The sequence below is a fragment of the Rattus norvegicus genome, chromosome 16, assembly GCF_021556685.1.
Source record: "Rattus norvegicus strain SHRSP/BbbUtx chromosome 16, alternate assembly SHRSP_T2T, whole genome shotgun sequence".
In the NCBI taxonomy this organism is placed as follows: domain Eukaryota; kingdom Metazoa; phylum Chordata; class Mammalia; order Rodentia; family Muridae; genus Rattus; species Rattus norvegicus.
In genome coordinates this window covers 25,896,307-25,907,500 of record NC_141549.1, presented here as the reverse complement: position 1 = coordinate 25,907,500, position 11,194 = coordinate 25,896,307, and the positions used below count along the sequence as shown (strand labels likewise).

At 39.6% G+C, this 11,194-nt stretch overlaps 1 protein-coding gene across 2 annotated transcripts in view; it reads left to right on the top strand.

The window, feature by feature from the left end:
* LOC148000493 (uncharacterized) overlaps positions 1-11,194 on the top strand; it is a 49,132-nt gene that overhangs the window by 379 nt on the left and 37,559 nt on the right. For both annotated transcript variants that reach the window (XM_087589410.1, XM_087589411.1), the window contains exons 1-5: positions 1-26; positions 4,515-4,629; positions 5,350-5,523; positions 6,486-6,592; positions 8,511-8,563. The exon at positions 1-26 is cut by the window's left edge. In XM_087589410.1, the coding sequence (XP_087445536.1) occupies positions 1-26; positions 4,515-4,629; positions 5,350-5,523; positions 6,486-6,592; positions 8,511-8,563 (475 nt within the window). The remainder of the gene's footprint in view (positions 27-4,514; positions 4,630-5,349; positions 5,524-6,485; positions 6,593-8,510; positions 8,564-11,194) is intronic.

Here is an 11,194-nt window from a genome sequence, read left to right as displayed (position 1 = left end):
GTGGATGAATCTGATTGGAGGGGCAGGTAATGGGGCTTCAAATTGATGAGGGGAGTAAAAGGAGGAGGGTAGGAACTGTTAGGGACACTCAGGGCTAAGGAGGAAGACAAATCAACTTCCAGGGCTACAATCTGAGGGTAGAGAGTGGTCATACATAGGCTCATTTTCACTGGGGACCCCTGGGTTTTATACCTGCTAAATGCTCTTAGTCGTATGAGACCTCCACACTGTGGAACAGCAGCTCCTAGGCCTTAATGAAACTACATAATTTTATTCTTATGTTAACCCTTACATTTTGTAAACATACAAAAAGACACACACACTCACACACATAAATACCGTTGTTTTGCCTCTGTGTATTTTCTGTGTACCATTGTGATAGAACCTGGTGCAGGATCCCCTGGAACTGCAGCTATAGACAGTTGTGAGCTGCCCTGTGTGTCTTAGCAATCAAACTGAGTTCTCTACTAAACAAAACTAGAGCTGTTATTGCCAAGACCCCTATCTAGATTTTCTTTCTTCTTTGTTGTTGTTGTTGTTTTCTGTTTTTTCATTTTTATTAGATAGTTCATACATTTACATTTCAATGTTATATCCTGTCCTGCCTCTTCCATCCCACTTCCCACTCCCCCTGATTCTATGACGACTTTCTTAATACATAATATGATGCAATATAATAATGTATAATATAATATAATGTATATGATACAATATAATAATATAGTATAAAATAATAATGGATCAAAGACATTTAGAACTGGAACTGTGACCATGCTCCCATGTAATCACCTTCTGTACTGTTGTTTTTACATCGATACACATGTGAAGGACAGAGATTGTCCTCATCTCACTTCCTGTGCCCCACACGTGTGGAGCTTAGGGTGTGGTGGTCAGAGACAATGTCGACTGCTAGTTATGTTGTACCACCATGGGGTTCTAAGGCCTGAGCTCAGGCAAGCAGGCCTCCCTGTGGGTTCCAGCCCATCGTCCCTCTGTTCTGGAGACTCCACTCAAGCAAGTCCATGGTGTGCTTTATTTACTGTCTTGGAGCACACTGATCCTCACACTTGTAGGCAAGTGAGCTTTGCGGATCCCCTTATTCCAAGATCAGCAGTCAGGTTTTCAGGACAAATGCTTTACCAGTTGAGTTTTAACAACTACCCCAGCCCCTCATTCCTTTTTCTCTGTGTGTGTGTGGGTTCTTACCATGAACCCCCTTGCTCATCGTCCCTCCTCCTCTTATATGAGGGTTCACCCCCACCCGTTTGCCCACTCCTTCCGGATTCCCTGCCTTAGCATTCCGTTCCACTGGGGCTAGAGCCTTGGCAGGACCACGAGCTTCTCCTCTTATTGGTGCCCAACAAGGCCATCCTCTGCTACATATGCAGTTGAAGCCAGGGGTCTTTCCATGTGAACTCTTTAGATGAACGGATATCTGGGTTCTCTCCAGCTCCTGGCTATTGTAAATAAGGCTGTTGTGAATGTAATGGAATATGTTTCTTTGTTTTATGTTGGAGCCCTTTTTGTGTATATGCACAGGAGTGTGTAAAGCTGGGTCCTCCAAACAGATTTCCAGAGTTGTCCCAGCTTGCTCTCCCACCTACAAAGGAGGAGTGTTCCTCCTTCTCCAAATCCTCGCCTACCTCTGTTGCCTGAGTTTTGATCTTAGCCATTCTGACTGGTGTGGCGTTGAATCACAGGGTGGTACTGATTTGCATTTTCTCTGATGACTAAAGATGTTGACCAGTCCTTTAGGTTCTTTTTGGCCATTTGATATTCCTCAATTGAGAATTCTTTGTTTAGCTCTGCTCCCCATTTTGTAATAGAGTAATTTGATTCTCTGGAGTCCAACTATTTGAATTCTATGTGTATATTGGTTGTAAGCCTTCTATCAGATGTAGGATTCATAAAAATCTTTTCCAATCTGTTAGTAGCCATTTTTTTCTAATGACAGTACTCTTTGCCTTACAGAAGCTTTGCAATTTGATGAGGTCCCATTTGTTGATTCTTGATCTTGGAGAATAAACTATTGCTGTTCTGTTCAGGAAATTTTCCCAAGTATTCCAGGCTCATGTATTCTAGGCTCTTCCCCATGTTTTCTTCTTTTAAGTTGAGTATATCTGGTTTTATGTGGAGATCCTTGATTTGCTTGGATTTTAACTGTGTACAGGGTGATAAGAAAGGTTTGATTTGCAGTCTACATGCTGAGTGCCAGTTGATTCAGCACCAGTTGTTGAAAAAGCTATCTTTTTCCCACTAGATGGTTTTAGTTCTTTTGTTAAAAATCAAGTGACCATAGGTAGGTGTATGGGTTCATTTCTGGGTCTCCTATTCTATTCCATTGATCTACTTGCCTATCGCTGTACCAGTATCATAACATTTTTATCACTATTGCTCTGTAATACAGCTTAAGGTTAGGGAGGGTGATTCCCCCAGAATTTTTTTTTCTTGTTGAGTATAGTTCTCAGGATCCTGTTTTTTTGTTAATGCAAGTGAATTTCCAAATCGCTCTTTCTACCTCCATGGGGAATGGAGTTAGAATTTTGATGGAGATTGCGTCGAATCAGTAGATTGCTTTTGGACAGATGGCCAATTTTATAATGTTAATCCTGCCAATCTGTGAGAATGGGAGATCTTTCCATCTTATGAGATCTTCTATTCTTTCTTCAGAGACTTGAAGTTCTTACCGAACAGGATTTTCACTTGCTTGGTTAGAGTCACACTGGGTTATTTTATTTTATTTGTGATTATTCTGAAGGTGTTGTTTCCCTAATTCCTTTCTTAGCCTATTCATCCTTTGAATAGAGAAAGGCTACTGATTTGTTTGAGTTAATTTTGTATCCAGCCACTTTGCTGAATTTGTTTAAGGGGGCATCCTTGACTACTCCCTGATTTTAGTGGTATTCCTTCAACTTTCTCTCAATTTAGTTTGATGTAGGCTATTGGTTTGCTGTATATTGCTTTTCCTATGTTTATAGTAAGCTTTGAATTCCTGATTTTTCCAAGACTTTTAAAGGTTAGCACCTCATTCTTATATCCTGTCTTTATGGTTGAAGGGGAATCGATGACACACCAGCATATTTTCCCTAGTTCACATGCTTCTTGATCATTTTGTTATTCTAAGATGTTAATTAGTCTTTAAGGTGGAGCTTCATATAAAGAATACAAGAATGAAGTTTAGTTTTAAAATATTCTTCTGTTCATTGAATATTTTCTTTAAAAACACTGAATTGTCCAATGGTAATTTTTCATTCTGTCAGTCCATTTATTCCCCACATGTAACTTAGATATCCCCTGTGTAGAATACACGTTCTAATATCTCTCAAGATCTTCCCATTTGTAAAACTTCATTTCTCTGCCCAGTCAAGCTTCCTTACATTCTATAAATTTAAATATAACATGAAATGAACATTACTCTTTGGAACCCTTCTTTCATTTTACTGAACCTCTATGAATCTCAAGCAAGGCAGCTATGCCACCATAGGTTATTACCTTGTAGCAATATTTACCTGATTTTGGTGTGAGTCCATGGGCACATTGATCAATATACGGCAAAGCATGAGGTCCTGGTTTCTATACCGAGTATAGAAGTGTTACATATGGGCATAAAAAATGAAATGTGAAAATAAAAATAAAAGAAAGTATTGAGGACTGAGGGCTTATATTTTGTTCACTGTTAAAAATGTACATAGATGCAAGTGACCGGTAAAATTGCCACTTACCTGTTGATTGTGACATATTTTGTTTAATGTAGGCCACAATGGGTTGCATGATAATTACCTTTAATTTTGTAAAGTGCTAAAAGTATTGCTAATTATAGTTGTAAAATAATAAAAAGGATAAATGACCTTCCATTCTTAGAGAGGGTAAAATGTGAATGAAAATGAAGGTAACCACAATAGATAAGATAGGAGGATTAAGAAATGTAAACTTCTTTTATATGAATTTTTTTATGTGTACTGCTGATAAAATCCTGTTTTTCTCTCACAGAATAGTTCTGTTTGTTATCACTAGGAAGAGAAATCATTACCATGATCAGGAAATGCTGAGCTCTCAGGAGCTGGAAATGCTTGTAGTGTTGTAGCAGATTTCTTCCCCATTCGAACTGAAACATCAGAGTAGCCCCTATTAAGATATGTTTAATGTTCATCCCTTGGATGGGGACATGGAGTCATGGAGCTCCTGAAAATACCGAGGAATAACTAGTAAGTTCCAGATATTAGAGTATGATTTAAATTCAAGCTGAGATCAATTTGGGAACTTTTCTAGGATTCAGACAGGCTGCTTTGAGCAGCGAAGAAGGTCAGGATAGAACACCTGCCTTAAATAGGAAGAGTCATGTACCATATCCCTAGCACAGTAAATGAACATTCGAGTAGACCTCAATAAATAAGAACATTGTAGTTACTTTCTTCCATCAGATAGAAATCACCTTCATATTATGTAGTACTTACAGGTGATGATAGTCTTACTGGGAATTCAGAGATGTTGCTAAATGTGTTTTCAATTTGCAGGACATCGCTGCATTATGCGAGTGCCCACAACCATCCAGATGTAGTGACACTGTTATTAGAAAATAAGTCCAACATTAACATCCAGGATGATGAAGGCTGCACACCGTTGATTAAGGTAGCTATTGGCCATCTGTTTTGGTATGAAATGGATTAGAGGTGTCCTTGTTTGGTTTCTGTTGTTGTGAGAAAACACAGACCAAAACTTACTCAGGAGAGGAAAAAGTTATTTAGCTTACATTTATTCATCCCAGTTGATCCTCATGGGAAACCTGGTCAGGAACTCAAATAAGGAACTGGGGGGAAGAACTAAACTAGAGATCAGGGGAGAATGCAGCTTTCCATGGCTTTTACACAGGTTTGGTCAGCTTTTTTTTATACAACTTTGAACTCAGGCATGCCCCTACCACAAGACCTTGGGCTTTCCTACTTATGTCTAAATAAAAAAAAATAGTTCCACACAGTGCCCCAGTCCAATTCCTCAAGTGAGGATCTTTCCAGGTGTATTAAGCATGTATCACATTGGCAAAAAGAACAAAATCTAAGCAAACAAGCAATCTCTGCATTGTGACAGCCAACCAGCACAGACCTGAGTGCTTAGGACATCTAGGTGGGTTGGTAGAACCCCTTAATTCTACCACTTGGAAAAAGATGTGGTGGGGAGATCATTAAATGAGTCAAGCCTGGAGTATTTAAGAAGACCTTGTGTCAAAATGGAGGGAAAATATGAATAACTAAAACTCTGTCTGATTTCAGAGAAACTATTCAGTGCCATTGTAGAAATGTCTCCCTTGGCTTCCTTGAAGTGAAGATGTATTTCTTTGTACAATTTCCACAGGCTGCGCAGCGGGACAACACACATTGTGTTTGTGTATTGCTCAGGCACAATGCTAATCCAAATTTGATGGATTACAGTGGGAATACAGCCTTTCACCATGCCATTTCCAGGGGCAGCATAGCAATTGTAAAGATGCTCCTGGAGTACAACGTAGATATTGAAGCCAAAACAGAGGTAAAGGTCATTCAACTTCATTCCCAATGCACTTCTAGCTACTTCTAGCTGGGACACTCAGACCTATTTTCTACATGCAGAACCTCAAGCATTCTCACTGAATGTGTTCAGAGGAACGCTTTTTCTCTTTAAATATGTGTGTGTGTGTGTGTGTGTGTGTGTGTGTATTTATAATTAGTGCCAAAAACCCCACAGAATAGCATATTTTGTCTCAGCGTTGACTTTAAGTTTGAAATTCAAGATTATAGGCTTTAGGATTACACACAGACACACACAGACACACACAGACACACACAGACACACACACACATACACACACACATCACATCACATCTACACCAACAAGAAAAAGAAATACATTTCAAGTTTAATGATTATAGAATATATAGAACTGGGTTGCTGCTAAGAAGGTATTGATGTGTGTTTGGCTCAGGGATGAGGGCAGACTGGGAAAGGAGAGAGGTGTCAGGCAAATTAGAAAATCTGATCATTGAGAAAATATACAAAACATTTTTATGATTTTCAAAAGTTTTGGTATTCATAGAAGATGCTATTGCCCTTGGGAGATAATTTTTAGTTTAGAAAAGAAATATATTTGGAGTGCAGATTGAGAAACTCTGCTCCAGATACCTCTTGAGCACACTCCTTCAACAGGGGCATACCAAACTTTATATTTTGGGGTTGTGTCCATGGAGGTCCTAGTCTTTGGAGCTAAGAAGATTGGAACCATTGAGTGTTTGGGGAAAATTCTGGAAGGGATTGGTGTTCATATGCAGTGTTGTGTAGACAAAAGATGTGTCAAAGGGAAGAAGAGAGCTGTGTGTGGAAAGCACAGCAGGTGTTGTAGGAAAAATGATGCCTTGTGACTCAGTACAGTGTGTGTTTATGTTCACAAAATCTGTGATGAACTTTCAGTTGAGAAACAAGTTGTTTTATAAAATGTAATATTGTTTTCTTTACAGTATGGCTTGACACCACTGCAACTTGCAACATATGAAAATCAGACTGAAATGATAAACTTCTTAGAATCAATGAGTGCAGATGCACAGGCCGTGCAAGTGTCAAACAGGTACAGTTTCTTCTCTTCTACAATCTTAGTGCTGTTCTTGATGGTGAGAATTGCTTAAGTCAGGAATATTAATATGATATTAAATGATTTGAAAAACTCAGAGAAATATTTAGAAAGCTTATTACACACGAAATATGAGCTAGAAAAGAGACTGTTCCAACACAACAAAAGAACAGCAGTACCAGGAGTGCTACATAGCTCAGTAGTTCAGTTCGTGAGTCATGAACCAAGACAAAGAATAAGCTAGATCAGCTGTTGGTCTACTTCAGTATTTTTTATTTTGACACAGTTTTTATAATTTCTGACCTTAAAAATGACAGTATAAGCCATATCTTTAGAATTATATGTTACATAATCACAGGTAATAAATAGTGTTTCCTAATGATCTGTTTGAAATGTCCAATGCAGTAGAAAACTACCTTTTGCTAGGAGGTGTTCGGTAAACTTTCATCCCGTAATTAACTAGCAATGTTGGTGATATTGCAGTCCAAGACATTTTTGTGTCACATTTCAGATGGAGCTTTTAATGTGGATATATAAATAGTTCATTTCCTTCCACATATTCTGGTATTTTAGAATTATAAATCTTCTCCTAGATTTTGTGAATGTTTAGCTCTAAAAAAATTGATCTTACAAAGCTATATTCCCTTCCATATGAAATAAAATTATTATGCTGAAATTCCCTGTTTAGTACACATGTTTACCTAATGTTTATGTTGAGCCATTATTTCCAGACAACAGATCTGTGCTTTAAGGTGAGCCTTTCTAGAGAGAGCTCACTCTCCTTTCAAAACTTAATGCTCTTTGAAATATTTAATTTTATTTTTTCTTATTCATTTTACATCAAACTCACTGACCCTGTCTCAGTCTCCCTATTCCACAGTCCTTTCCGGTTCCCCTTCCCCTTCACCTCCGAGCAGTCATGGATCCCCTATATATCCCCACACCCTGGCACTTCAAGTCTCTGCAAGGGTAGACACTTCCTCTCTCTCCAAGGTCAGACAAGGCAACTCAGCTAGAAGGAGGTATCCCATGTATAAGCAACAGCTTTTTGATAGGCCCCATCCCAGTTGACTGGGACCCATATGAAAACCTAGCTGCTCTTCTGCTACATATGAGTGGGAAGGTGTGAGTCCAGCCCGTGTATGTTCTGTGGTTGGTGGTTCAGTCTCTGAGAGCCCCAGGCGTCCAGGTTATTTCACTTTGTTGTTTGTCCTCTGGAGTTCTTATCTCCTTGCAGACCTGGAATCTTTCCTCCTAGTGTTCCCTAAGAGTCTACTGCCATACATCCCTGAGCAAGGCAAATATTCTCTTTAGAGTTTTTAAGAGGGAGGGAGGGAGGAGAGAGAGAGAGAGAGAGAGAGAGAGAGAGACAGAGAGAGACAGAGAGAGACAGAGAGAGACAGAGAGAGACAGAGAGAGAGACAGAGAGAGACAGAGAGTCAGAGAGAGAGAGAGAGACAGACAGAGAGAGAGAGAGAGAGAGAGAGAGAGAGAGAGAGATTGATTGACTGATTGTGTGTATGCATGCTTGAGCCTTTTAGTTTGTGTTCTATTTAAAAGCTAACCATGCCTCATGTTTTCTCTTGAGAAAGTCACAAGGATACCAGTCAACAGTCATAGTGAATTGCTGAAAAATAAATTCAAAATTGTTTGACTAGACCTGTAGTTCCATGAATTACATCCCAGACTGTGGGAGGTAGGAGACACACAGACCTTTGTGAGTTAAGTCCAACATGGTCTATGGGGTGGGTTTCAGACCAGCATGGCTACATAGTGAGATCCGGTTTCAAAAAACATTGTTTGTGAACATCTAAACTAAGATACAGGGGACTGAAATATAAAGGGCTTCAAATGCTCGCTAAATGTTTTTCTTATGAATAGTGCAATAACCATAACTTATAAATCTATGCCACAGTGCAAGAACACCAGCACATAAAAAAGAAGTGAAGCATGTAAGATTTTTGGAAGGTAAGATTTTTATATCATATATAAATTTACTATATTGTAGCTGGTCTTATTCACCCTAGATAAAATAGTGCGGACATTTTAGCTCCTCTCCTACTGTGACCACACAAGGCAGCCCAGCTAGCAGAAAGGAATCCAAATGCAGGCAACAGAATGAGAACCTGCCCTCACTTCAGTAAACCAGGAGTCCACATGAAGAGCACGTGAAGCTGCACGTCTGCTACCTCTGAATATGGGGTCTATGTGCAGCCCTGACGTGCTCTTTGATAGGTGGTTCAGTCCCTGTGAGCCCTCATGGGCCCCTGTTGGTTAATCTGTAGGTTTTCTTGTTGTGTTTCTGAACCTTCAATGGCACTGTCCTCCTTTGAATTCAATATCCTTCCCCCAATTCTTTCACAAGACGCCCCAACCTCCACCTGATATTTATTTGGCTGTGGGTGTGTACATCTGTTTCTATCCAGGGCTTGATGAAGACTCTCAGAAGAATTATCCAAGGCTTCTGTCTGCAAGCATAGCAAAATATCATTAATGGAGTCAAAGACTGGCTCTCTCCCACAGGGTGGGTCTCAAGTTGGTCCAGTTATTGGTTTGGTATCTCCTTAATGTCCGTTCCATTTTAACCTGCATATCTTGGTGGTAGGATAAATTTTGGGTTGATGTTTTTCTGAGTGCTTTGGTGTTCTCCTCCTTCTCCTGGAAGTCTCCCCTGGTACAGAAGATGACCACTGAAAACTGCATATCACCTGCTGCTAGTAGGCTCTGCAAGTCTCAGCTCCATAGATAGACTGCTAAGAGCCCCCATGGTTCCTGGTCTTTGTTTCACCACAGAGATGCCTCTCCACTGGTATCATCTGTCCTAGCTCCCACACCACACCTGCTCTGCACCTTAGTTCCCCTCCCCATCCTACAAATTTCCCTCCCTCAATCGAATCCTGATATCTATTTCATTTTCCCTCCTGAGTGAGATTCACGCATCTTCCCTTGGGCCCTCATTACTTAGCTTCTTTAGGTCTGTGCACTGTGGCCTGGTTATTCTGTAATTTATGGCTGCTAAGGTCCTCACCTTTAAGTGAGTACATTCCATGCCTGTCCTTCTCGGTTTCAGTTACCTCATCCAGTATGATGTTTGCCAATCCCATCCATTTGCCTGCAGTTTTCTCAAATTCCATGTTTTTCATAGCCGAGTATTATTTCATTGTGCAAATATACCACATTTCCTTAATCAGTTTTTCAGTTGTCTCCTGTCCATGGTTATTACAAGGAGAGGTTTTATGAACATAGTTAAGCAAGTGTGCTTGGGTGGTATGGTGGAGCAAGTTTGGGGTATATGCCCATGATTGACATAGTTGTGTCTTAAGGTAAAAACTATTTCAAATTTTTTGGAAAAAAAACCCGCCAAATTGCTTTTCAAAAGGGATTTTAGGGGTTGGGAATTTAGCTCAGTGGTAGAGCATTTGCCTAGCAAGCGCAAGGCCCTGGGTTCGGTCCCCAGCTCTGAAAAAAAGAAAAAAAAAAAGAAAAGGGATTTTAATGTCTCTCCCACCAACAATGGAGGAATATTCCCTTTGCTCAATATCCTTGTCAGCATGGCTGTCCCTTGAGGTTTTGATTCTGGCTGCTCTGACTGGTGTAGGATGGACTCAGGGTCCTTCTGATCTGCATTCAGTGATGACTGTAGATGAGCATTTGATGTCTCTCGGCCTCCTGAGCATCCTCGGCTGGGAATGCTTCGTTTACCACTGTACACCATATTCAGATTGGTTTATTGCTGTCTAACTTTTTGGGCTTTTTATATATTTTAACCATTATTTCTCTGTGAAGTGTAAGACTGATGACGATCTTTTCCCAAAATGTAGGCTTCTCTTTTGTCCTTTTGATGGTGTCCTTTGCTTTACAGAGGTTTTTAAGTTTTGTGAGTCCCCATTTATCAATCATTGATCTCAGAGGCTGGGACAGTGGTGTGCTGTTCAGGAAATTGTCTACTGTACCGATGTCCTCAGTATATTGAAGTTTCTGCTTCAATGTCAAGGTCTTTCATCCACATGAACTTGAGTTTTGTGCAGGTTGAGAAATACAGATCTATTTGCATTCTTCTTCATGCAGACATACAGTTACACCTGCACCATTTGTTGAAGAAACTTTCCTATTTTCCCCATTGTGTGGTTTTGCCTTTGTCAAAATCATGTGTTGGTAGGTATGTGTGTTTTTTCTTTGATTTGATTCCATCGGTCAACTTTTTGTTTCTATACTAATTCTATACAGCTTTTGTTATGATTGCTCTGTGATATGTCTTGATATCAGGGATGATGATACCTCCAAAAATTATTTAATTATTCAAGATATCTATCTATCTATCATCTATCTATCTATCTATGTATCTATCATCTATCTATCATCTATGTATCTATCATCTATCTATCATCTATCTGTCAGCTATCATGGGTTTTTTGTTTTTTAAAGAATTGCTCTTTCAAGGTCTGTAAATAATGGTCTTGCAATTTTGAAGAGAAATGCATTGACTGTGAAGATGCTTTTTGTAAGATGGCCATTTTCACCTTGTTAATCCTATCCATCTGTAGTATAGGAGATCTTTCCATCTTCAGATGTCCTGTTAATTCCTTTTTCAGAGACATA